Source organism: Camelus bactrianus, chromosome 2, assembly GCF_048773025.1.
Source record: "Camelus bactrianus isolate YW-2024 breed Bactrian camel chromosome 2, ASM4877302v1, whole genome shotgun sequence".
In the NCBI taxonomy this organism is placed as follows: Eukaryota; Metazoa; Chordata; class Mammalia; order Artiodactyla; family Camelidae; genus Camelus; species Camelus bactrianus.
This window is the reverse complement of record NC_133540.1, coordinates 133,718,666-133,744,774: the sequence shown is the minus strand read 5'-3', so window position 1 is coordinate 133,744,774 and position 26,109 is coordinate 133,718,666. Positions and strand designations below refer to the sequence as shown.

General features: G+C 58.9%; 1 protein-coding gene across 5 annotated transcripts in view; it reads right to left on the bottom strand.

Moving 5' to 3' along the window:
- Positions 1-25,707, bottom strand: part of HTRA3 (HtrA serine peptidase 3) — a 31,184-nt gene extending 5,477 nt beyond the window's left edge. The window contains exons 1-7 of one of the 5 annotated variants that reach the window (XR_012501677.1): positions 25,022-25,706; positions 12,280-12,379; positions 10,332-10,554; positions 8,125-8,319; positions 7,344-7,376; positions 5,517-5,631; positions 3,720-3,755 (exon numbers count right to left, since the gene is read on the bottom strand). Coding sequence is in view for 3 of the 5 variants with exons in the window: in XM_074351092.1 (XP_074207193.1) it covers positions 3,720-3,755; positions 5,517-5,631; positions 7,344-7,376; positions 8,125-8,319; positions 10,332-10,554; positions 12,280-12,379; positions 25,022-25,406 (1,087 nt within the window). In the remaining 2 variants the exon portion in view is untranslated. Of the gene's footprint in view, positions 1-3,719; positions 3,756-5,516; positions 5,632-7,343; positions 7,377-8,124; positions 8,320-10,331; positions 10,555-12,279; positions 12,380-25,021 lie in introns of all 5 variants that reach the window. The other 4 variants (XM_074351092.1, XR_012501679.1, XM_074351099.1 and 1 more) reach the window with 4 other exon arrangements.
- Between the last annotated feature and the right edge of the window lie 402 nt (positions 25,708-26,109).

Sequence of the window (26,109 nt, the reverse complement as noted above, 5' to 3'; positions counted from 1 at the left end):
AAATGAGTGAGTACTTCTGTGATATTGTGATTTATAATAAAAAATACATATATATTCTGGTCTTTACCCATGGTTCTTAACAAATGCTCCTAAAATTTTTTCATTTCTTAAAGTTATTAGAGCTATAAGGGACATCTTTTGCTCCCAGCTCTTGAAATAGCTCCAGAACTATAAAGGTGAAATGGGCTTTTACCTTCCATAACAAGCCCCTTTCTGTCACACCACAGTTTATATTAATGAGGTGACTTTTGGAAAGCCCCTAGGGATGGGAGCTGTTTGCCAGGGGAACCAACCATGTAATTAGAGAGTTGGAAGTTTCAGCCCCAGCCTCCTTACCCTGCCTCTGGGGAAGGGAGAGGGGCTAGAAGCTGAATCAATTGCCAATGGCCAATCATTTGGTCAGTCTTGCCTATGTAATAAAGCCTCTGTAAAACCCCAAAAGAATGGATTTGGAGAGCTTCTAGGTTGGTGACCCTGTAGAGGTGCTGGAAGATTGGTGCATCCAGAGATCATGGAAGCTCCACACCCTTCCCTCATGCCTTGCCCTGTGCATCTCTCCCATCAGGCTGTTTCCAGGTCACATCCTTTTAAAGGCAACTGGTAACCTAATAAGTAAACTGTTTTCCTGCTCTAGCAAGTGACCCAAGCCAAGAAGAGGTTCATGGGAAATTCTGATTTATAGTCACAGGAAGTATGCAATCAGCATCTGGAGGTGGGGTCAGGGGTGGTCTTGCTAGACCAGCCCTTCACTTGCAGGGTCTGATGCTCTCTCCAGGTAGACAGTGTCAGAATTGAGTTAAATGGTAGAGCATTCAGCTTGGCATGGGGAAACCCCACACACTTAGTGAGCAGATGTGTCAGACATGAAGGAGCAGAGGATGGAGAGTAGAGGAGACACCCAGGAGGAATGCTTTTCCTAAATAAATTCTCAATGTGTTATCCCAACACCAAAGCCAGAAAAGAAAACTGGACCAATGTCCCTCATGAAGATAGATGGGGAAAATCTTTGAATGTTTTCAGCAAATCAAATGCAACAATATATAAAAAGGATAATACATCATGGAATACATATTCCAGGAATGCAAGGATGGTTTAACAACAAAAATCAGTGCAACTTACCATATTAACAGAATAAAATGTGAAACTGTCATCTCAAAAGATGCAGAAAAAGCATTTACAAAATCTAACATCTATTCCTAATAATAATGAGAAGTAAAAAGGATCTTTTTCAACCTGATAAAGAACATCTATGAAAATACTTTACTTAGCATCATACTTAATAGAGAGAAACTGAAGATTTCTCCCTAAGATCGGTAATGAGGCAAGGAAGTCCACTCTCACCACTTTTATTTAACATTTTTATGGGAGAACCTGGCCAGGCAAGAAAAAAAGCATTTGGATTGGAAAGGAAGAAGTAAAACCGTCTTTATTCACAGACTGCATAATCATCTGTGTAGAAATCAGATGGAATCTACAGAAAGCCACTAGAACTAATAAGTGAGTTACCAAGGCTGCACGATCTCACGGTCAAAGTACAAAAATCAATTTTATTTGTATATTTTAGTAAGTAACAAACATTCAGAAATTAAAATTTAAAAGAATAATTTTGAATAGCACAAAAATTATAAAATACTTAGGAATAAATCTGATGCTTAAAACCTGTACTCTGAAAACTAGAAAAAAAATTGCTGAAAGAAATCAAACAAGACCTAAATAATGGGGCAATATCTGTGTTCATGGGCCAAAAGATTCAATATTGTTAAGATGACAATTCTCCCCCAAGTCAGTCTATAGACTCAGGACAATCTCAATTAAAATAGCAGCAGGTTTTTTTGGGGGGGGGGGTAGAAATTGACAAGCTGATTCTAAAATTCATATGGACTTAGAAGGATTTAGAAGAACCAAAGCGACTTTGGGAAGGAAGACCTGGCGGGGGCCTGACACTGCCTGACCTCAAGGCTCATCGCAAAGCTAGGAGAAGCGGGACGGTGTGACCTTGGTGGACAGAAGGACCCAAGGGGAGCAGAAGATACTTAGTTTGTTTTCGACAAAGGTACCAAAGTGACTCAGCAGAGGAAGGATAGTCGTTCCAACGAATGGTGCTAGGACGGCTGAATATTCAACACAAAGAAAGAAAAAAGAACTTGATTCACACTGGGCCCTGTTTTAAAGAATAATTCAAAGCACAGCATAATCCTACATCTAAAACCTCAGAAAATAAAGCTTCGAGGAGAAAAATCTTTCTGACCTTGGCTAGCAAGGTTTCCCAGATGCAACCTTAGATGCACAGTCCACTTATAAAAATCAGTAAATTAGACTTCACCCAACATTACAAAACTTCTGCTCTTAAGGAATGCAAAGGCAGGCCACGGGGGGGAAATACTTGCAACTCATTCCTCTGACAGAGAGCTCCGCGCCAGAACGTACGAAGAATCCTCAAAACCTAAGTGGAGCACCAACAGCCCTAATGTCTGAAATGGGCGAAATGCTTAAACAGGCATCTCACCGAGGAAGGCGGACGGTATTATGCATGTTTGAACCACATGGGAGATGAAGTCAGAGTTGGGGGGACGCCACACCTCATGGATCTGGTGGGCCAGGGGAGGCTTTCGTTTTTACTTCCACTGAGATGGAGCCTGGGGAGGGTTTGTAGCAGAGACATGCCGTGGTCTGCTTGAGATTTTGAAAGAAGTCCCCTGGCCATGGGAAGGGTCTGCCGGGGGCAAGGGCAGCAGCAGGGAGCAGAGAGGCAGCAGTAGCGCAGGGGAGTGTCCCTGCTGGCTTGGGCGGTGGAGCTGGAGATGGGAGGAGCGGGTGCAGGATGGCTGCGTCCCCAAGGCAGGGCCAGCCAGTGGGGCCGGTGGCTGGATGTGGGGTGGGACACCCGGGAGGAGGGAGCTGCCCGTAACTGAGAAGGGGGACAGCGACGGGGTGGAGGTGTCCAACAAGCAGCTGTACGTCCAAGCCTAGGGCTCAGGGAGAAGGACGGGCTGAAGGTGGAAATCTGGGGTTCACTCTCTAGATGGCATCTAAATCCCCGAGACTGGATGAGGTTCTCAGGGGAGAGGGGAAAGGCCCAGGCAGTGAGGCCTCGGCCCTCTAACCTGCTCCCAACACGAGTCCTGGCCACTGGTCAGCTTGGCTCATGGCCCGAGGTCATGCTTAAAAAGAGGACAAAACCTGCAGTTTCCTGAGCTTGTGTGTGAGGAGCGCCTGGGCAGTGCTGATGTGCAGCCCAGGTGGCCTCCGAGGCTCTCCAGAAACAGAATCCCGTCAACCTTCATCTTCCTGTCCTTACCGGAAAGTCCCCTGAGGGATGCGTGCCTGTGCCTCCTCCCGCCTCTGCTCGCCTGTCCGAGGAGGACTCAGCACCCTGGCACATGGGCTCCCGGAGGCTGCCTGCGACCTCGAGGCCAGGGAATGCGCATTCGGGCCCTTCTTGCCAGCGCCCCTCCCCCGCACCCCGCAGCTCGCCCTCAGCTGGTGGGCCACAGAGACCCCCGATCAGGAGACGACTGAGGTTTCCTATGCCCCAGGCCGGACGCGAGCACTGAGGAGCCGTCTCCACAGCTTACAGAGGGGCGGACACCCAGGACCACCCAACTCATCAACTGAATCACCCCCGGGGGTGCGCTCTAGTCTGAAGGCTGGCTGAACCCCCAGACCCTCCTGGGGCCCCAGGCCGAGGTGTCCCCAACCAGCATGGTGGCCACTCTTACCTTGAAAGTCCCCCAGAGGCCTCTGCACCCCAACCCCTAGATGGAAACAAGATATGCACCTTAACCAACATCCCCTCAATGTAATAAAAAGATGGTTAGTCTCAAAGAAATTCAGATTAACTGAGTTTGCATAATTTCATATTTTCATTTAAAAAAAAAGCAAAAGTAAACACCAATTTCAGGAGGATTTTAAGTGATTTGGTCATTCAGCTAAGATTTATCGGGCCCTGTCATTACTCCACATGTCCTCAGGGAGGGGACAGCTCTGGGGACATGGGATGAGTGCTTCCTGGGGTCCGGGGAGAGGTCAGTGAGGACAGGGGCAGTTCCTGTACAACAAAGGAGTGAACCAGCCCGGGCGGGGTCTTGCCTGGCACAGCAGAGGAGAACGGACAAGACGGAAGAGGATACTACCACCTCGTTCCCAGCGACAGTCACCTCAACCCGTGCCAAGTGCAGCTCCACCGATTCCCAGGAAGGTGGCCAAAGGCAAAGGCACCCCTGGAGCAGAGGAACGTTAAACTGGAAAAGCTTGGTTATTAGAGAAAAGACCAAGTGCGGTATGAAGGTTCAGCCCTGGATCAAGTTCTGAGCTTCCTAGAAGCCAAGGGGAAAAGGGCTCCAGAGGTTAGATGGCACCCTTGTCCAATAGAAGCCTTCGGCTTCTTTAGGGAACACTGGCTGTGCCTTGGCTCCAGGCTATCCTTGCACAAGGACACCGATGAACCAGAGTCCTCAACTGCGGTTCTTCATGTGGCCAGTCCCCATGGCACTTGTCTGGGCTGCACTGGAGTCTGTGTGCTTGGCTTCTTGGGTCTTGGAGAATGAGGCAAGCATGAGGAAGCCCCCCTGCCCTCGATGAACTGCTGGCAAGGGGGCTGGGGGGAGTCAGGGAGGCAGTTTGAATGTGTGAGCAGTGGGGCTGAGTCAGGGCTGGGTGCCGGCCAGGAGGTGGGCATGGGAGACAAAATGTGGGAAGAAGTCACTGGGGCTGAAAAGAAAGGTGGGAAGGCGGAAACCACCAGGAAGGGTCCTGAGATCACAAGTGTGACCCTCCTCTGGAAAACAGCTGCTGCCACCAACTTTAGGAAGGCGATTGGTATGTCCTCTGAGGGACAAGGCCATCTAGGAATGGGCAGGGGAGGCTGTCATCCCTGTGTGGCTGGGGGTGAGGGGACGAAGGACTGGAGGAGGTGACGTCCAAGGATCAAGGCCTTGGACTCCACTCCCCTGGAGTCGAGGATACCCTCCCCGGAAGTCTGCATGGCCAGAGGGCTGAAAGACGGAGGACTTAGAGATGGGCAGGTGGATGGAAGGAAGGAGGGGTGGAAGGAGGGGAGGAAGGAAGGAAGGAAGGAAGGAAGGAAGGAAGGAAGGAAGGAAGGAAGGGGATGGGTCTGTGAGTGGGTGTGTGGGTGGATGGAAGGATGGGTTGGCGGGTAGATGGGAGAGTGGGTGGGAGGATGGAAGGAAGGAAGGAAGCACCGGGTTCTGACAACTAAGGAGCAGCCCAGACAAGTGGGGCCCCGGAAGCCCCGGGAGGTGGGAGGTGAGGTTGGGGATCTCCAGCCACAGGGTCAGTCTAGAGGATCAAGGGTGAAAATGGCCATGAGTTGAGGAGAAGATCTGATGGAGGCAGAGTCTGAAGCATCCTGGCAGGTCTCAGGACTTGGGGGCGGGATCAGGAGTGACTGCGGGCACACAGCCCCGCAGGGTCTGCCCGGCCCCACTGGAGGCTGTGGGCTCAGCCCTGGGACAGCCGCCCTGCCTCTGCTGATGCCTCCGGGGAGCTCCTACCTCTGCCCGGCTTGTCCTGGAACTCCGAGAGGAAGCGCGTGATGCGGTCCGAGGGGATGGCAAAGGAGATGCCGGCCGCAACCTTGAGTGTGTTGATGCCAATGACCTCGCCATCCTGGGCGGGAGGTCAGGGGGGCGGTCACTTGGGGAAGCCAAGGGACCACTGCCCTCAACCTCAGAGCATCGTGTCCACGCCTCGGCTCCCGAAGTGACCCTGGCAGTCAGTGCCCTCCCTGAGATGCTCACTCCCAGGGCTGCCCCAAAGCATTCCTGAAAGGTGCTCTGGGGTTCACATCTGGGTCAGAGACCCCACCTTTGCTTCCAAACTGGACAATGCCCCCTCCATCACTGGGCAGCTGGGGAAGATTGCAGTCAGCCCTTGAGAAGCAGTGCCCCTGACCGAGGACACCCCCAGGCAGCATTCTGAGGGGTCGAAGCCTAGAGGGACATGATGAGGCCTGTGGGACACCCCCATCCCCTCCTTCTAGAAGCAGGGTGGGGGTGAGTGGGAACAGGGCAGCCCCCCAGCACCCCTACTCTCTCTGTCCCTTTGGAGCTGAGCTCCCACGCTGCCCCGTCCTGCCCCCCCATGAGGCTGCTGCAGCTTGGCCGGATCTGCCCTGGCCACCAAAGACCTCACTCCTGCGACGTAGCTCCTCCCACAGCCAGACACGCACCCCTACGCCAGCTCCCCCGTCCATCTCAAGTGTGACACCTGCACATGACACCCAGGCCAGGGCCTGGGCCGTTCACCAGGGGCCCCCTCTGGGGCCTGGGGCAGAACTCTGGACAAAGGCACACTTGGTCTGCCAGTCTCCTGAGCTCCTGTCCCCGGCTGCTCCCTGGAAGCCTGCAAGGTGGGAGGACCAGCCGAGGAGAAGATTCACGGATCAAGATTCTCTCATCGGCCCTGCCTGCCCATCCACACCTCTTGGACAGCAGGCAGTGACCTCCTGACCTCCAGCCTGCAGTGCCCCCACAGGAGCTCCCTGAGCCCCGCTGGAAGACTGCAGCACTTGTCAGGGTGCGGGGACCGCCACCTGTGTCAGGACGCGTGGCCCACCGGCCTCCTCGCGCTGTGTCCCACCCTGCTGCTCCAGGGGCGGCGCCTGCACCGTGCGCTTGTGCTCTGCCCTCGCCCCTGGAATATCCTTCTCCTCTGCGTCTCCATCCACCCGAACCCTCCAACTCTGCAGCCCAGGTCAGATGCTCTGCCTCCAGGAAGCCCTCCCTGATCCCGTGTCTGCTGTCAGGACGCCTCCCCGCACCCCCCCAGCGCTCCCACTGCTCCTCACACTGTGCCGGTGTGTCCCTGTCCTACCCGCCCCTTGGATGGGACTCCCGGCACCGCCCAGATGGCCAGGCTAAGGAGTCCCCATGAGATCTGGCTTCTGCTTTGGAGCGGGCTGGACCTTGGAGTCCCCACCCATGGCCTGGTCTATCCTTACGTGGCCGAGTGCAGGGACCAATTCCACGGAGCCTGGACGCCAAGGCATGGCACACCCATCTCATCTCATATGAATGTGAAGGTGGGGAGGCCTGAGGGGGTGGCTGGTCCCTGACCGGTGTCCCTGCCCTGTGTCCACGACGGGCACACGGCCCTGCCTCGGCTGTAGTTCTCGGGGCGTCCCTCCTTCCTCCTCCAGCACCAGCACCCCAGGGGCACAGGCTGCACGCGCTTGAGCTATGTCCTCCTCCTGGGTCTCCAGCAGTTGGCTGTGGGGGTCTGAAGGCCGTGTTCGGGGTCCCCTCCATGCCTTGAGGCCGTGCCTCCCATGTGAGCAGAGCCCCAGAAAATTAGAGGCCCCCGCTCCAGGAGACACTCACCAGGTTCACCAGCGGTCCCCCGGAGTTCCCGTACTGCAGGGGAGGAAACCGACGTTAGTGTGTCCCAAGCCCCCACCCCGAGGTTCCTGAAGCTCTTTCTGCCAGCCTTCATCCTAACCGGCACAGGAACATGTACTTGAATATCACCCCTGACAGCACCAATAGGCCTCATCCCTGACCCCACTTCACAGATAAGAAAGCTGAGGCCACAGAGGCCAAGGGCACAGCCGTGTGAGGATTGGGGACCGGCCTGGCCCAGTGCTTGCACACAGGCCCCACAGACCCCCTCCAGCCTCACACTGGCGTCAACACCACTCACGGGCAGGGCAGCCCCGGCGGATGCAGGGTTGGGTGCTATTTCCCATCCCACTGGCTTCAAGGAGTCTCTCAAAGACTGACATTTCCAGAAGAGTGTCTGAACCACAGCAAAGCCAAAGACGCAGGCGCTGTGCATCCGGGCAAAGTGCTTTGTGAATGCAAAAGGTACCATCCAATATAGTAATAAATAATAATAATAAAATAGTAACAATAATGTTGATTTGGGGTATAATTTGGGCAAAGATACTTCAGGGGCCCTGGCTAAGCCTCTGCATCTCTGAAGGGCTGCCCCAGGTCAGGGCAGCAGCCTCTAACCCCAGGGCAGGCCCAGCACCCTGGGCAGCAGTCGCAGGGAGTCAGGGCTCCACTTAATGTACAGAAGGAACTTTCTGGCCAGGGGCACTGTCGATGGTGGGGCGGGCTCTGGGGACAGGGAGCGCCCCGGGCCGCGGGGAGCACTCACGTTGATGATGGCGTCTGTCTGGATATAGTCCATGTCTGAGTCCCGGAGGCCCAGCTCCCGGCCGTCCCGCTGGGCCGTGCTGACGATGCCCGTGGTCACGGTGTTCTGCAGGGCAAAGGGGCTGCCAATGGCCACGACGAACTCGCCAGGCCGCAGGTCTGCCGAGTGACCCAGCTGCAGTGCCGGGAGCTTTTTCTGGGGAACAGTGGGGAGGGCACGGTGAGAGAGGCTCAGCTGTCAGCCTTTGGAGGGACCAGATCCAGGTCCCTGCCAGGACCCCGGCAGGGCGGTCCCAGGAGCTGTAGGGGGTGCCAACCAAGGCAAGTCAACCACACAGACAAGGCCGGGCTGGCCTCCGGATGACCTGTGGTGGCCAAGAGCCTTGTGACTGGCTGGCTTCAATGGAGCAGAGGCTCAGCCCACCAGCAACCACAGGTCTCCCCAGGGCAGGCCTTGGAGGTCCATCACAGGGGCGACACACAGACGGTCCAGCTGGGTGCTGCCCAGTGGTTCGATGGTCACAGGTCCCCCTGAAAATTCGACAGAAGCCATGGACACCAACACCCAGACGATGCACTGCACACACACTGGTGAGCCCTGGAGCCCAGGAAGGGACCCTGGGCACTGGCTTTGGAATTTCTGACGCAGCTCAGCCTGGTCTCCCAACACAGACACACAGGGGTGCTGGGGAGGGTTTGGCTCCCCTGTGGTCTGAGTGCGCCTGGGCTGGCAGCATCCCCAAGGCTCGGTCTGCAGGGCACGGGGGCTGAGAGGCAGCCCGGCTGCCCGGAGAGCCCCTGCAGGCACTGGGCTGCCCGGGACGCCGGGGCGCCTGGGTCTTGCCGACTCTGCCAGCATCTTTGGCCACAGGTGGCCGCTGGGGTGTGCCCTCTGCCCACCCTGAGTTTCCGTCACGGTGCCTGGAAGGGGAGAGACCCAGCGCAGCCAGCCCTCAGTCTAGTCCGGCTCTGCCTCTCCCCATGGGGTCCTTGGGCAGGGATCGCAAACTGTGGCCCTCGAGCAAGTCCAGCCCAATTCAGTGGCCTGTTCCATAATTAAACTCTTACTGGAACACAGTCTGCCGTCTGTCTCGCCTGTGGCTGCTTTCCCAGGACAGTACGAAGTTGAGAGTTTGCAACAGAGATTACAGGGCTCGTGAAACCTAAATCGTTTGCTGTCTGGTGCTTCGCAGAGAAAGTCTGCCAACCTCCCTCCTCAAGTACACGTCTCACTGCAGCCCCCTGACCTCGTCTACATGGAGGCGGTGCCCCAGACTCAGAGAGCGCAGTGCAAGGGCGCAGAAGCGGGCAGGGGCTACGCGGGCCGTAAGGTCTCCTCTCCCGTGATTGAGCAAGAGGAGACCTCCTTGCGAAAACCAGATCATCTCGAAAGCTGGCAACTTTCATTCAGAAAGAGCAGAAGCTGGGCTCAAAGTCAGTCAAGCTGGGCCCGCCAGCACAGATGGACCTGCCCCTCACCGGCCTCGTGGTGTGCGCAGGCCGCTGGTCACCACAGCTGAGCCCACGGCGGCCCCCCGAGTTGTGACCACACTGTTGGATGGCAGGAAACACGCTGGAGGGAGGCCAGGACTCGGCCGAGCGGGTCCCCAGTTAGAGTGACCACGGGCAGTCTCTAACCCCCGAGCCTCAGTTTCCCATCTGAAATAGCAGGACACCGAAACCTCTCCCGCGAAGGGCCGCGGGGAGAATTAGGGTGCACACAGGTGCCGTTGGCGGCTGGCCTAGAAAGAGCCAGTGGTCATAACGGAAGGTGACTGTGGTCCCGGGTGGGTCTGCCTGCTCAGCGGGGGATCGAAGTGGAGGTGGAGGGAAGGATGGGGCATGTCTCCTAAGTGCTCCCCACCGGCTTCTGTCACCCCCCTGGGGACAGCTGCACCCACAGGGATGGGTCCAGGAGGGACGACAGAAGTGTCCCTTTGGAGGCCCCCCGTGTGGGAGTGACTGTGGGTGGCACACTTCCTGGATGGCAGCCTGCTCTGCCCTGTACCTGGTGGCCTGGGGAAGCTCAGGGTGGTATCTGGACACCCAAGCTCTAGTCTGACTGGATGCAGGACTGGGGACATGTTGCCAGTCCCTCTGGGCCTCGGTTCCTCCAGGTGTCCAATGGGAAGAGCAGGCTGGCTCGTCTCTGGCCCCTGGGGCCCTGGGGTCTGGGGAGGCGCCCCCACCCCTCCACTGCCCACTCACTTTGGGGTGGATCTTGATGGTGGCAATGTCCGACTTCTTGTCGATGTCTTTGATGGTGGCCTCATAGGTGTCACCGTTCTGCAGCTGCACCTTGAGCTGCTCCCGGCCTGAGACAGTGTTGCTGCTGGACACCACGTGGGCGTTGGTGATGATCAGGCCCGCCTCCGACATGATGAAGCCCGAGCCGCTGGACAGGGGCACGTTTCGGCCAAACAGAGGGTGTCTGCAGGGAGGCAGCGCGGGCGGGCATTCAGGGCGTGGACACAGCCGTGCGCCGGCAGGAGGGGAGCAGAGCCAGCACATGGGTTTGGAGTCCACCAGGCCCACGGCTGAATCCCTGCTCTGCCACCTCCTGACTGTGACTGTGGCCAGGTCATTAAGTGTAGACCCATTTCACAGCCACAAAGAGGAGGCAATGATCTCTGACTTGCAACATGCGGAGATGAGACATGAGGTCCAGAAACATCAGACCCATGGCGACACAATAGGAGACAGACAAACCAGCTTTCTAACCCCAAGTCCAGTCCCTGCTTACATCTGCCTGACTGTGGGCAGGTGGCTCACTCTTCTGAGCCTCAGTTACCCCATCTAGGAAATGGGCTAACAAGACCAGCTCCATGGAGTGAGGATGCACTCAACAAGCTGGGCTGCTCCTGTCATAGGGATATGCACACAGCGCCCATGGGACTGTCACACAGCAGGTCCCCAGGGAATGTCAGTGTCCCAGACACCGGGGAGGGCAGTAAGCACACCTCCCCTCTGCTGAGTGCCCGGAAGCCCCAGATGTCAGGGGGAGCAGCACTGGTGAGACACCAGGCTCCTAGACGCGGAGCGCTAGACATGGCGGGGCTCACAGGCCAGGGGACGCCCGGCCTCAGTGTCTGCCGCCACAAAATGGGATGAAATAGGCGATGCAGTGGGCGCGGGGGCCGAGCCGGTATTCTCTGCTGGGGGACAGCACCCAGCCCTGGCCAGAGCCCTCTGAGTAGGACCTCAGCTCCCAGAAGCGGGGAGGTGGGGTGCCAGATGCTTCTCCAGGGTGGGTCACCTCTGGGACCCCAGGGCCTGGATGCAGCAGGTAGTCAGTGGCCAGGGATGATGTGTGATGTGGGGCCCTAACCAGGACGGATGGGAAGAACAGAGACGGCGGGAGACTCGGGTGGGGGGGGAGCGTGACTCCCTGGGGAGCGCAGGAGCGCCACCTCGCCCAGCAGGACCAGCGACAGCTCATGTCACCAAGAGCGCCCTCTCATCCATGGACCAAGTCAGTTCATGCTCGTGGCTGCACTGCAGGGCAGGTAGGCGTCCAGTTTACCAGTGGGGAAACGGGCCCAGTGACACAAACCGCCTGCCTGGGTCAGGCAGGCAAAGGGCAGTGCAGAATTTGAACCAGGCAGGCTGGCCTCTCAGCCCCCCTGCAGGGTGACCACAGCATCTATCCACTTACGTCCGCAACCAACTTCCGCGCCCACCCAGCTCTGCGTGGGCCCCTGGCCTTCTAGAAAGACATTGCCCCTCCAAGCCACCCCCAAGGCCAGGGACGTGCCATTCACACTCCCAGTTGCAATTTCCTTAATGACATGTCTCTGGGTCTGGGGCTCGCAGAAAGGGCAGTGAGGGGTCAGCATTGCAGAGACGTGGGCTCAGCTATGAGGTCCAAGAGACCCGGGGTCAAACCTCAACTCAGCACTCAGCAGCTCCGAGCCTGGGGAGATTCCCAGGGGCCTCTGCTTCCACATTCAGAAAGTGGGAACATGTGAGCCTGCCTTCTGGACTACAGGAGGGGCGTCCTCCCCAAGGGCAACGGCTGCCTGCTGGTCTGAGAGAGGTCCACCAGACCCCAAGCCCACTCTGCCTTCTACTGCCCACCCCGATGCTAGAATCCAGTCTAGTCTGGGCCAGGTGGATGGAGGGGAAGCCTTGGAGGGGCGAGGGGGGCTCTACCCACCTCAGGAAGAGTTCTATGTGGACCACGGCCGGAGCGATCTTCTCCACCACATCAGCAATGAAGTTGAACTTGTACCGTGGGCTGGTCAGCTGGTGGAGACCTGCACTGGCAGAAAGAACCAGGTGCGTCAGTGAAGCCCAGACACTGCCCAGAACCCCTGCCAGGGGTCAGCGCCCTTCGGGAATGCTCCAGGCACCCAGGTACTTGGGAGGGGGGGCTCACATGCCCTGAGAATGGTTAATGCTGAGCTTCCTCACCTCCCATCACCAGGCCAGCCAAGAGGCTCAGAGAGGTCAGAACACTTGGCGTGGGCCACACAGCAGTGACATGAAGCTCAGGCTGGATCTGGGCTAGTCTCCCTGGGCCCCCGCCCTTTCTCTCATATACAGCAACGCCCTGTTGCGAGGAAACCATCCCCTACCCCTGGCCAGCTCTGGCCTGTCCCTCCAGGCCCTGGGTTAGCCCAGTGGCTGGACGAGGTTATAGCAGAAGCCCCTGGGTGGTCCCCTCTGAGGTGCCCCAGCCTGGCCATGGTGTGGCCCCCTCCTGGGTCATGCCGGGTTGCCGATGTCTGAGTCACCAGAGCCCCCCAACCGTGTCTGACTTGGCCAGGCCCCAGTCTGACTTGCCAGGCGGTTCACGAACTTCCCTGGAACCTTCTAGCTCAGATTTCTGCTGCCGTCAGCAGCGGGGCTGCAGCCTGCCAGGACCACAGGCCTGATGCCAGTGGGTGGCATGAGGCCCACTCCACTTTGGTCTCCCTGCTCCGGTATGTGCCGAGGTCTCCCGGGTCCCCGCCAGAGGCTGGCGCTATCTGGAACCCGCACTGCCCAGCACCACTTGTAACTGGCTCCCGGGGCCTGGATGGGGCTGAGCACCTCTGAGCTCCAGCTGTGTGGCTTCAGGCAAATCACTTACCCTCTCTGGGCCTTGACACCTCATCTGAAACGCGAGACTGAAGATGCCTCTCCAATCCCCCTCCCCCAGGCCTGCGGGAATGCAGTGTGATTTGGAAACTGTGATGCTCCCTCCCTTGGGGACAAGGAGGTAGGGGAGCCCACCACCCTCTGGTCCCCAGTGTTGCTGAACAAGGAGAGCTCGCCCGTAAAGTCCAGCTTTGCAGCTGATGCTTCTCTTGGTGGTTGCTGGGAAGTGACTGAGCATCAGGATGTGGTGAAAATCTGGTTTTCCAGGTCGTCCAAAGGGACAGGATGGAGCATGTTGGGTGCAGCAGCGAGGAGCCAGGCACAGGCCCACAGTCGGTGCCCCACGGACACCTGTGGACAGATGCAGCCCCACCCACAGCTGGACACATCTCCCCACCATCCAGGGTGGCAGCCAGGGCAGGGGTCATCAGCTCTGCCTTAAAGGCAGGGAAACTGAGGCTCAGTAAGGGGAAGACACTGCAAGTTCAACCAGAACCAGGCTCTGGAGCGGGGTCCTCCCCTCCCCCGTACCCACCCCCCACCGCCAAGGCCCCAACTGTGCGTTAAGCCTGAACTGGGGCTCGGGGCCTGGAGGAGAGTTTGCCTGGGGCTCTGTGGTCAGCGGAGGTGAGGAGGGCCCTTTCCACTGGCCCTGTGATGTCTGCCTCTTAAGCAGCCACGGAGGCTGCGGTCAGCATGAATGAAAGGCCACCTGTCCCCGGTGGCCAGAGACTGGCGCACTGCTGGCCACCTTGCGGCTCCTCGCTGATCAAACCAGGGGCCACCAGGGACCACCGTGCCCGGGAGCCCTCCTCCCGGAGGCAAAGCCAGTGGAAGGGTGGCATCTAAGGTTCAGAGGTCATGGTCACAGGCAGGGCCCACTCTGAAGCAGGGCTCTGCCAGTCCAGCACACACAGGTGCCTGTATGGTTATTTCCACGTGAGTTGCTCATAGTCCCTGAAACTCTGGAGGAGAAGCTACTGGTCAGCTGGTCCGTGGGGCTGAGCCCAGCTTTGCCTGCTGCACCCCAAGGCCCCGGGGAAACTGCATTTGTGCTCTATCTGCAAAAAAGAGGAAAGAAAGCCAGCCACCAGCCCTGCTGCCCCTTCCAGGTTCTGCTCTCTGGCAAAAGCTCTCCCGCCAGGCAATCCCTACGACACCAAGGTACCCGGAAGACCCCAGGCAGGGGGAGGACTTGGCAGGGTCAGCAGCTTTCCCAAGCACACCAGTCCTGGATTTACTCTGCCTACCGTGCTGTGCTGGGGCAGGCGTGGCCCGCTGGGTGAGGCCAGGTGTCACCTTCCCTGCTGTGTAACCTGTAGGGGCCACTCACCCCCAGTCTCTACTCCATCACCCACTACTCTGTGCCTCCACCCACAGGGACTGCTCCCCAATTCTCCCTTCCGTGATGCTCCAGGCTGTCCCAGATGCAGCTCCAGTCCCACTTCCTCCAGGCAGTCTCCCTGGCAGGCTTCTCCCAGCCCTCTTTGGGGCTCCCAACATAATGCCTCGCCCATCCATTTGCCCTTGCAGGGAGTGTATTAAATCCATGCCTGCTGAGTGCCACCTGTGTGTGCACCCCATGCTGGGGACAGGCCAGTGAGCAGCAAGGCATAGCACTGGGTGACCCATGATGGGACAGGGGAAGACACAGGTGAGATGGGGGACTCCAGGGGTGGCCCTGATCCAGGCTTGGAAGAGCACACTGGGAGGGGATCAGAGATGCAGAGACACAGCCTCACTCATGAGGGCGGCTGCGGGAAGATTCAGCCAACTCCACACCGGGCTCTGGGTGAGTAAGACAGAGGAGGAACCAGAGCGTCCCATCAGAAGAGGCTGCTGGTTACCACGTGCCTTGCTCCCAGATCTCAGAGACTCCACCCCTTCCAGCACGTCGGGCACCCCCTGGGGGACCCGGCCCTGGCACGGCAGGCCTAGAGCACCCCCGGCTGGGCTGCGCAGGCTGCTGGGGAGCCGACCCGGCCGCAGAGAGCGCGATGGCACGGCGGCCTCCCTCCAGGTGCGTTTCTTTCCAGTGTGTCCTCTCCGGAGATCACTTAGAATAGGCGACACTCAATTTCAGATGTGATGATTTAAACACAAAACCCTCTGGAAAATATTCGTAGGTCAAAGGCTGGCAGGAAATACCCGAAAGCACCTCGCGGTGGGCATTGTGGGCAGAGGCAGAGTTGTGAGGGGTTCTGTTTCTTTTGCGACTGTCCGCATGCTCTCCCACAGGCAAGTTACACAGACGCATAGGAGAAACCGAAGGGAGGGAGGAAGGCCTGGCGGGGCTGTGAGCCGGGCCGGGGCCGGGCTGCGAAACAGCAGAAGGTCTGGCTGTGTCCCCCAGCGCCCCCCGCTAGGTGGCTGTGTGCCCCATCGCCCCCCGCTAGGCAGGCGGCAGGGCCCTGGGGGTGCAGGGCCACAGGCGGTCTGAGGAGAAGCCAGACGGGCTCACCTCCCACCCAGGCAGCAGCTCCTTTGGGACACAGACGTGTCTAGATCCCCCACAGACCAGCAGTGACCAGCACAGGCAGGCCCCACAGCAGCCCCCGAGAGGGAGGGAGGGTGGTGGGGAGGCCTGACCCCATCTGATCCAGCACACAGTAGGTCTGCAAACAACACCGCAAAGAACATGCTTCAGCCTGTTAACCAAGTCTTGCAAGGAGCAGCCTCACAAGAGCACAGTCAGTGGCCCCTTCTGTGTCCCAGGAATCAGGCTGCAGGCAAAGATGGTTCAGGGTGGAGACAGGCCAGGCACTAGCCCCAGGTCCCATGGACTTCAGAGCCCGAGCCTCCCCTGACCCTGGGGCCTGGGGCTCCCCCGTGGAGCTCCCGGGTCAGACAGCTGCTGGTGACATAGGCCCTTCCAGGCCCTGCCCCTTTAAGCTGGCGAGGTGGGTGGTGGGGAGGGGGTGGGGGTGGGACAGGGCCTGTTTCCTGGGCCTCCTCCCCACACACAGATGAATCATCCCATGAATCAGTGGGAAGAGAAGACGCGGTTCCCACCGCCTCTTTCCACATGAAAACCTTGGGCCCCACGGCTGGGAGGCAGACTCTGTTTATTTGGGGGTTTTGACAACCCTCACCCTCGCCCTGTCCTGGAGCCAAAGTTCTGAAGTCAACAGTCAGTCTTGACCAGATTCAGCTGTTCGTATTTTTTCCGTTTGTTTGTTTGTTTTCAAAAATAAACGGTAATCCACAGGTCTTGGAAGTTTTAGTCAGGAGGAACTTGACAGAGCAAAGCAATCAGGGCCAGGTGTCCAGTGGCGCCGCCCGGGAGAGGAAGGGGCACCGCCAGGGCGGAAAGAGACCAGGAGAAGAGCCAGCAGGAAGCCAACTGGGGCTCGGGGCCCCACCTCCAATATTTCTGTACAGTGCACCTTCCAGGAGGGCTGAGGGACAGTGGCACACCCTGGAAGAGGACCTACTATGTGCTGGCTCTGGACAGTCATGACTGCTATGAAACAGATGGGGAAACTGAGGCCCAGACACCCTGTAGGGCCACTCTCTACTGTTGCACAGGCTGTATACTGCACAATTCTAGAATGATTATTAACAAAGATCATAGCGTGACTACCTCCCTTGGGATTGTGCAGTGCACAACCTGCTTAACTGTCTGCGTTACCCCTCCAGCATACAATGGGCAGACCCAAGACTGAGACCCAGTTCTAACCCTCTAACTCCAAGGTCAGTGTTCCCTTCTTCTGTTGTCTCCTGCAATCAGAATACTCACCTCCATCACCCAGTGGTTAGGTAAGAGGTAGAGATGGAGGGAGCGTGAGCAGATGCCCACGAGGTCCTAGGCTGTGCCTACCTGTCTGTGACGCTGACTACAGCCTGCAGGCCAGATGGCAACCTCTCAGCAGGGCATCCAAGGACCTCGGTGTCCAGGTCCCATTTACATCTGCAGCCTCACTACTGCTGCTGCCACCCCCCATCCCGTATCTTCAGCTCCAGTTCCCCAAGCACACGTGCTCTGAAGCATTCCCCCACCTCTGCAGTCAGTCCCTCAGGCCAACATACCTCCCCCTGGGAGCCCGCCCCGACTGGACAGGCTCAGTGACCGAGCTCTCTGTCTGGGGCCCACGGCACCTCGTGACCCTTCTCAAAGCTGTCCCTTGGGCCTGCCCCTATGGCCTGGGCACCCCTGACCCACTGCGGTGAGCAGAGAGCTGCGGGAGAATGAGTGAATTGTGTGGGTGGGCACGCGGTCCCAGGGGCCCCTCCACAGCCACTCGCCTCCACCCCAGGCCCCCCCCACCTTGAGGGGCAGCCTTTGAAGCCCCAGGAGCCGCCTTCCGGGCTAATTAGTTCCCAGGATGGCTCCCTGCCTGTGTTTTTCTTTCTCTTGAAAACTGGCCTGTCCCTGAATGAACTGTCTCCCCCCAGCCAAGGACAGTGGCTTCTGATCCCACTGTGGCTCCTGGGGTTGGGGGAGGGGTGATGCCACTGTCTGCAACCCCCAGGCTCCTGTCCCCAGAACACAGGGCCGAGGGCTGCAGCCCGGGATTCCCTCTCCAGGGGCCAAGCCAGCCGGGGCTCCGGGCACTTATGCTGTGAGTTCCCACAGCAGCTCTGCCAGCTCACCCATTTTACAGGAGAGGGAGTAGGCTCAGAGAGGCCAGAAGACCCACCAGGACCCGCAGCCAGGTCCCCTGAACTCCCACCCCGGGTACTACTCTCACTCCATGCTGGTCCTCACCCAGTATGATTGGCTGTCCTGCCCCGAGGAGAGCCCAGACCCGGCCAGTCCTCAGCTTGGAGCCAGCCTGGCTCCTCTGGCCATGAACTCCACTGGGGCTGCAGCCAACCCTGTGGAGGAGAGGGCTCTGCCACCAGCTTGTTCGTGCTTTATCAGAGGGGTCCCACAGGCCAGGCAGGACTCCAGGCCTCCCACAGGGCCACCCAAGCCATGGAAGCCAAAGTGGGTCAGCCTCTGGCCCTCCTCTTACAGGAAGCCCTCCTTGCCCTGACTGGTCCGTTAGTTGACTCCTCTGGGCTCAGGCTCTTTAGCCTTGACACGCCGGTGGAACTCCTGTGGGCAGGGTCTGGCATGTGGGAGCCCCTCCCCCTGCAAACACTGCCTTCCAGCTCCTTCCCTTCCTCAACTGCCCCGCCTTCCTCCCTCAAACTCCATTTATGTGAGAAATGTCCACTTGTCAATATTTAGGTTTGTTTGCACTAACCTCCATTACCCCTTACACTGTGCAAAGTGCTTTAAATTCATTATCTCACTGATCGTCCAATGACCCAGTGAGGAGGGTACCACCACTGTCCCCATTTCACAGATGAGGAGACTGACGTGCAGAGAGCTGAAACTTGCAGGGTTTTGCCATGGTAAGTGCTAAAACTGGGACTCATCCCTGAGCAGCCGGATGAGGGGAACCAAACTGGGTCTCAGCCCTCACTCAGACCATTCTGTACCAGAGGGGCTAAAGCATACAATTGGAAAGGTTGTGCACTGCACAACTTGGAGGCCACTTGCTACCTCTGCACCAGAACGGGTGTTCAGTTCAGGGCACACACACTCATGTCCTGACCACACCTTTGCTACACTGAGGACATGGGGTCTGTAACTTTATTCTATTTTCAACTTCTTTATTCAACACTTTTGTGAAACCCAAGATGGGAGGCCACTTCCTCAAGGTGCTGGAGGCCTGGGTAGCATGCAGCATGCTAGACGGAAAGTCAGGGGGACCCGGGCTCAAGGCAGAGCTGTCTGTCCCCACTTGATGACCTTCGGGCAGCCCACTGAACCCTGATGAGTCTTTTCTGCTAAAGGTCCATGACAAAAACACCCAGACACCGTGTGTGTTTAGCCTGGAGCACAGGTCTTGCCCTTGACCTTGCTAAAACATGGTGGCTTCTCTTCCTCAAAGCAGACCCAGGAGGAGGCGGACTTCAGACCCTCTGGCAGGACACACAGCTCACTCGGCCAGCCCCCGCCCACTCCCTCATCCGGTCTGCACAAACCCCACACCTCCAGGGAGCCAAGTGACTCTCTGCTTGGCCTCAAGTTTCCCCAGAGCTCCCAGCCGCTGAGGGGTACATGTCAGGCCAGGTGGACAAAGCCAGGGGGTCGAGCCTGGCACAGCCCAGCTCCAGCTCACCCAGCGCAGCGCTTGCAGTGTGACAGAGTTGCAGCAGCTCTGTTCATCCCCAAAGTGTCCGGGTGTTTCCTCTGGGGACCCCTTGGATGTGGCCATGATGGCAAGGACAGGACTTGGGATTTGGGCTGGGTAGGGGTGGGGCTCCACTGGCCTCGCAGGTCCTGGAGTTCCCCCTACAGTCTGCAGAGGTGATGAGACCACTGCCCCGTACTGAACCAAGGCCACCCCTTCTCATGACACAAGCATAGCAACGCTGCCACCAACACATGGACAGGGCCATTCATCAGCCAGGCTCTTTCCAGGGAACCCCATCCCCCACTGGACACCCTTCTTACCAGAGCCTCCCACCAGAAGCTAATCTGAACTCACCAACTTGTCTCTCCAAACCTGCTCCTCCGGTGCCCTGCCTCCAGGCAAGGCCCCGCCATCCATCCACCCTGCCCCCCCACACCCATCAGGCATGAGATCTTAATGCCTCTGGAGCCCCTCCCCCTCACTGTCACCCTAGCTCCAGCCTCATCAGTTCTCCCTGCCCAGGGAACTGGACTCCCTCCAGCTGGGCCCATGTACCCACTCTGCACACCTGCACACACATAAGCCCTCCTGAAGATGAGTCACCCTCACAGTTCCTCCACCTGGTACCAGCCTATGCTCAGCATTTCCTGCTGTCCTCCTCTGCACAGACTCTCTTTGGGTCTACCTCGCCATGGCTGTTAGATGCCACCTCCTCCAGGAAGCCCTCCTGATCTACCCTTCTCCCCATCCTGGAGATGGGTTCTCCCTCCCCTGAGTTCCTCACATTGTCCTCTGTCCCTCACAACACAGGATCAGGGATTCCACAGGGACTTGGCTGGTGGTGGTGATGGTGCGCAGGAAACAGAGGACAGAACGTACTGAGCCTGCAGGCCATGTCAGAAGTTGTGCTTGGTCCTGAAGACAGTGGGATTCATGGCTGGGCTTTGAGCAGGGGAGATCCGAGTCTCATACTGCCCCTTTGGACCAGTGTTTGGAGGTGCATGGGAAGGGAGAAGCCCCTGGAAGACAGACCAGAGTGGGTGCTGTGGGATCCCAGTGCACCTCCAGACCAGCTTAGGGAGCGTGGAGGGTGAGGGTGCTTTCCAGGCCAAGCCCTGGCAGGGAAGGGACAGCTGCACCGCACTCTGGGCCTCAAGCTCCTCTTGGCTGGACTCCTGGCTCCCAGGAGCCTTGGCGCTGGGAACTCCTGAGTCCTCAGGAGCCACCAGATGCTGCCACTCAGTGCTGCTATCAGTGTGGGGGAGCGAGAGGAATACGGATGCCTGATTCCTGAATGCAGAATTCCAAGACTTGCCAGGCCGGGAAGCTGCTAAGAGGATTAAAAATAAAAAACTAACCAAAGCTCTTAAATAAACAGAACTGAGAGACTCCGCAGGAACGTGCTCTGGAGTTGTACAATAATCACTGACAATTAAATGCCACGTTGCGAACTGCTCAGGGCTCGAAATTCTGATCAACTGCACGCTCGAAGGCCTGTTTGCCTGCAGTTGTAGGCAGAGAGGCCGTGAGGATCTCCGGGCTCCGGCTGAGCGAAGAGGGAAACCTCTGCTCTGCACAGACCCTCTGAACACCTTTCTCTGGGCTTCACTACTTCATTGATGGATATTCACCCACACTGGGCAGCAGCTCGGCCTGCCACGGGGATGCGAGCACGTGAGGGCTCCCTGGATGGCTGGCGGGCCCATCCCCGGGAGCATCAGGACGGTCGCACACTATGTGGGTGCATCTTTCATTCCGTAGCACCTACTGAGCCCAGGCCCTGGACCAAGCCCAGCAGGGCACGAACAGACAAGACCTCCACCTTGTGAGCCTCAGAGCCTGGTGAGGATGGAGATAAGGCAAGTCATCGAGGAGCTGGGAGGGGCCCAGAGTAGCCTCCAAGGTGCACTCATGAGGCTAATAAAGGGGCTTACCCAGGTGGTCAGGGAGGGCAGCTCAGCAGTGGTGGGACATCTAGGCCAAGGCAGGATGAGGATTGGCCCCATGAAGGTGAGGAAATGGGACTTTCAGGCAACGGGCACAGTGTGTGCAAAGGCCCTGAGGTAGAAAGGAGACCAGTGTGGCTGGAGCACAGAGGATGGGATGGTGTTGGAGGGGTGGGCAGGGCCAGATGACAGAGGATCTTGGGGGTCAGGGTCCGGTGTTGGGGAGCTGCCAAAGGGATCCCACCTGCCATGGGCAGGACGGATTCATCAAGGTCATCCTGGCTGCTGGGTGAAGAAGTGATCCAATGGAGGATGAAGGAGGTGGGGGAGGTCAGTGTGGACAGCATTGCTGGGGGACCCAGCAGCGGTGGCTGCTGCAGGGATGTTTCCAGGTTGAGCTGAGGACTCTCCTGCTGATGGGAGGTGGGGAGTGAGGGAAAGAGAAGGGTCAAAAGTGACCAAGGCTTCTGACCTAACCTTCCTAGGGGTGGTCTTGTTGGCTGAAGGCCACGGCCAGCTGAGACACACAAGACTCCAGCTCAGGGAAGAGTGGGGCTGGAGACAGGATCCCTAGTCAGCAGCACCCGGCGTTTCTGGAGGCTGTGAGGGTAGAGCTGGCAGGACTTCTGTCCACAGGGAAATGCCAGAGTGGGCAGCACCATGCCCGCTGCTACGTATGCACATCACTTGTGACTTCCGGCCAGGCCCTGGGGAGGGGGGCAGCACTGTCAGTGACACTCTATGGAGGATGAGCCCACTGTGGCTGGAGACCTGACCCTGGCCCCTGAGCTTGGGGACCTCGCTGCCCCTGTCTGCAGGAGAAAGCCGGGGACCTGCAACAGCAAAGCTTTCACAGCCAGCCAGCTCCAGGCCAGGCCTGACTGTCATTTCCCGGCCGAGAGACCTCAGCCAAGTCACTTGGCCTTTGCCTGCCTCAGTGAGCACATCCGTGATGCATGAGTAAGGAACAGATTCACAGCAGCAAATGAGACAGCGCCAGGGAGAGCCCGGTATCAGCACGAATCCACAAGGACTGGACTCTGCACGTGCAGCCCCACGGAAACCTGGGTGTCTGAGGTCCCTGTGCCTGGGTGAATGCACAGGAGCGAGGGTGGGGTCACATACAGACCTCGGGCCACAGTGTGAATGGAGCTCGCGGGAACCTGGACCTGTCTCCCCCTCCCTTGTGCAGGGAGCCCTCCCCTCCCGCCCCTCCTTGGTGGCCCAGCTACCTTGCCCCTTGGGCTCTGGCAGCAGCAGGGCTAGTGGGACCCTGCGCCTGTGTGGCCAGTCCATCTGCCTCTGCTTCGCTCCTGCCCCCTCCACCCTCCCCAGCCTTCGCCCAGAGAGCTCTCAGGCACCTCCCGCAGCCTCCTCTGGGGCGCCTCCCCGGCCTTTCCAGATGAAGGGAACCGGCGGTGGCGGAGCCGTCATCGTGATAACAGGGCAAGAAGTAAGAAGCACTCTGTCGACTGCTCGTCGGAGGCACGTGCCTGTGCACCAGGGTCGTGGATCCTCACCACGGCTCTCCCCGCAGCTGCTACTGTCGCCCCACTTTACAGCAGAGGAAATTGGGGCAGGAACTTGCAGACGGCCGCCCCATTAGCAAAAAGCACAGGGACAGCCCCAGCCATGACCTCACGCTCCAGCCGCTTCCCCTGATGAGCCGTCTGTGCCGGTGTGTCGGCATCAGGCCACTGTCCTCTTCTCACCCCCCGTGTGCCCCCACCATCTGAGTTTCTCCAGGGCACAGGTGGGGTCTGTCTCATTACAGTGGCCTTGTCACCAGCTCAGGGCTAGCAGGACACACAGAGAAGGTGCTTCACAAATGTAGACTCCATCCGTTAAGAACGAAGGTTTCAGAACGTCTAGACCACCTCCAACCTCCCCGCCAGCCCCGCCCCCGGGCACGGAGCCCTGCTCTAAGCCTCCGATACCTGGGGGAGTCGGCATTCGGGAAGGGCCCACAGACACAACCAAGCTGCAGTGGGCAGTGCCAGGCCCACCGCGAGCCCTCTGCCTCCCAGACCTCCCGGCACAGCCTCAGATGGGCCTGCTGTTTCCGTGCCCCAAGCCAGAGGCTGCAGTGGGCACTCAGCAAGCGGGGACGCCCACCTCCGTGACCCTGAGTGGCACCCTGCTCCCGGCCCTCGGCCTCCTGGCACAGTCAAAACACAAGTCTGACCTTATCACCCTCACTTCTCTTAAAACCCTTCAATGGCTCTCCCATACCGTCATGGTTAATCCCACGCACTGCTTCCCAAACTGGGCTCCCCGGAATGCCGGTGTGCCGGGGGAGGTCATGTGTTCTGCCAGGGAAGAGTTCTCCATTGAAGTTCTCTTGGGAAAGCCTGGGTTTTATCATTTTGTGGTTTTTTTTTTCACTTGCTGCAGATTTTCTCCGGAGCTTGACAGACTCAAGCGTAGTGTGAATCCCCACCGCAGGGATGGTGTCTGCTTTCCTGAGTGTTTTGAGCCACAGGACACTTATTTTCAGAATCCCAGACAGGATTTGGGAAGCCTCGCCAACAGGATGAAGGCTAAGGCATGACGTTTACAGGCCGCCTGTGGCCTCATCCCTGCAATCCTGCCACCCAGCCTTGGGTATCTCCCCTGGTACATGCACACACGCTTTCCCTGCACGGCGGCTGCTCTGGGCACCTGCTCTTCCCGGCTCAGCTCGCCCCACACAGCAAGGCCTCCACGTGGTGGTGCACGTTGTCCCCTCTTCCCAGAAAGCCTCCCTCTCCCTGGGGGGGGGACGGGTCCTCATCCTTGAAGATTCAGCTTAGATGCCCCTGGTCTCTGAAGGCTTCCCGGCACCCCAGGCAGCCCTGCTCCCCGCAGTGCTCCCAGGTCCCCTGGAGCCTGTCCTGGTGGGTAGCATCTCCCGTGCTGCAGTGGCCTGGGGGACTCACCTCCCATCACAGTGAACTCAGGGCCCAGCGCAGGTTGCGGAGCTGCGAGTATGTGTTGGACCAGTGCTGGAGCCTGCCTTCCTAAGAGATGCCCCAAACTAACAAGAGTACAGCAAGGTCTTCCAGCTTTTTCTTCCCGGCTCAAGGTCAATCTTTGTGGCAAGGAGCAACCCAGAGCCAACTCCAGGTTAGAGGAGGCTGTTCTGAGGTTTGAAGGGAATGAGAAATTTCCTAACCCAACACTCATCCCCATGGGACCCCAAGCAGTCCAGAGACCCCCCTCCACGTTTGCTCACCACTCCTAAACAGCCCTCCAGAGACGTGCATTTTAAATGCAGTGAAAAAAGAAAGAAAACACCACATGTTGCTCTATTAGTGCCACTTAGATATCCAGACTGGATATTTAAGTCCAGAAAAGATTTCTTTGTTTGCACCCAGCACCCGGGCAGAGCAGGGGATACAGGGACCTGTGAGAATAAGACCCAAGACGGGTAAGTTTTGATGAGTCCAGAAGCTGGAGAAATGTACAGCTAGACCAGCCCCTTGGGGCGGCCAGAAAAGCACTGCGCTTCATTTTTGACTACTTCTGTGACCTTGGGGACAGCAGTTTACCTCTCTGGGTCTCAGTTTCCCCACCTGGAAGACCAGAAGGCTGCTTAGATGATTTCTAGAAGAAATCATCACTTGTGCCCAGAGACGGCGGCCCTCGACGCTCTGCCCTAGCTCTGAGCCTCAGTTTCCCCGGGAGAAGGCTTGTTCCACCCCTGCGCTGCCATCAGTCCCACCCCCGCGCTGCCATCAGCCCCAGCCCGAGCGCTTACCCGATGGGCAGGCGCCCTTCTGCAGCTGGCGCACAGGCGTCCCGGAGAGCTGCAGCGCGCGGCGGCTGGCCGCCTGCAGCGCGCACACGTTGGCATAGGTGTGCCCGTCGGTGCCGCACACGGCGTGCGCCCAGCGGCAGCGACACACACCGCGCGCGCACTCCAGGCTCTCCCCGCACGGCGAGTCGACGGGGCGGCCGCATGGCTCGCCCTCGACGGCGGCGCACACCAGACAGCAGTTGCAGAGGTCGGGCACGTAGCCACCAGGGCAGCGGGGGCTGGGGCACCGCGACACGTCGCAGCGCGTGGGGCACGACGCGGCCAGGGGCTCCCGGGACAGCGCCAGCGCGGCCAGCGCGGCCAGGAGCAGCGCCCGCGCCTGCATGGCGGATGGGCCGGGGGCGGGCGGCAGCGCGGGGGACCAGCCAGGGGGACACCAAAGCGTCTCCGGGCGCCTACGGAGGGAGCGGGGGCGGGAGCGCAGCCACACGCGCCGGAGGCTCAGGAGGGAGGGCTCCGGGACCGCAGGGACATGCCCGGGGCGCGGGGACGCGGGGGACCGGAGAGGCTCCGGCTCCCTCCTGGGCCGACGGTCTGCGGGCAGCGGCCCCGCCGCATTTAAAGGCGCTGGCCGCCGCCCTCGCTGGAAGGGGGCGGCCCGACCCCTCCGCCAGCCCCGCCCCGGCCCAACCGCCCCCGCCCGGCCTTCCGGCTAGGACCCACCCAGCGGCGAAAAGACTGAGCCTGGCTGGTCTAGGAAACCCGGGTGATGGTTATTCTTGGGCGTGGGTAGCGGGGGAGAGGGCGCAGGCCTCGCCCTCCCACCAGTCCCTGTGCCAGCCAAGTTCATGTCCGAGTTCCGGTGACCTCGGCTACTCCTCCCCCCTCGTAGAAATGGGCAAGTCCAGACCATCCCAGCTCTTCCTCCCCGGCCTGCCTCCTTTCCCTCCCTGCCCCCACCTCCAAGCCTCCTCAGCCTGGGAGCCCTCAGGGCAGACCTGGCCCGGTCCACATCGGTGGTAGGGGTGGGTGTCACCCCTAAATGGCTCCCCCCCCCCCACTGGGGACAGACCTGCAGGAAGCGCCCC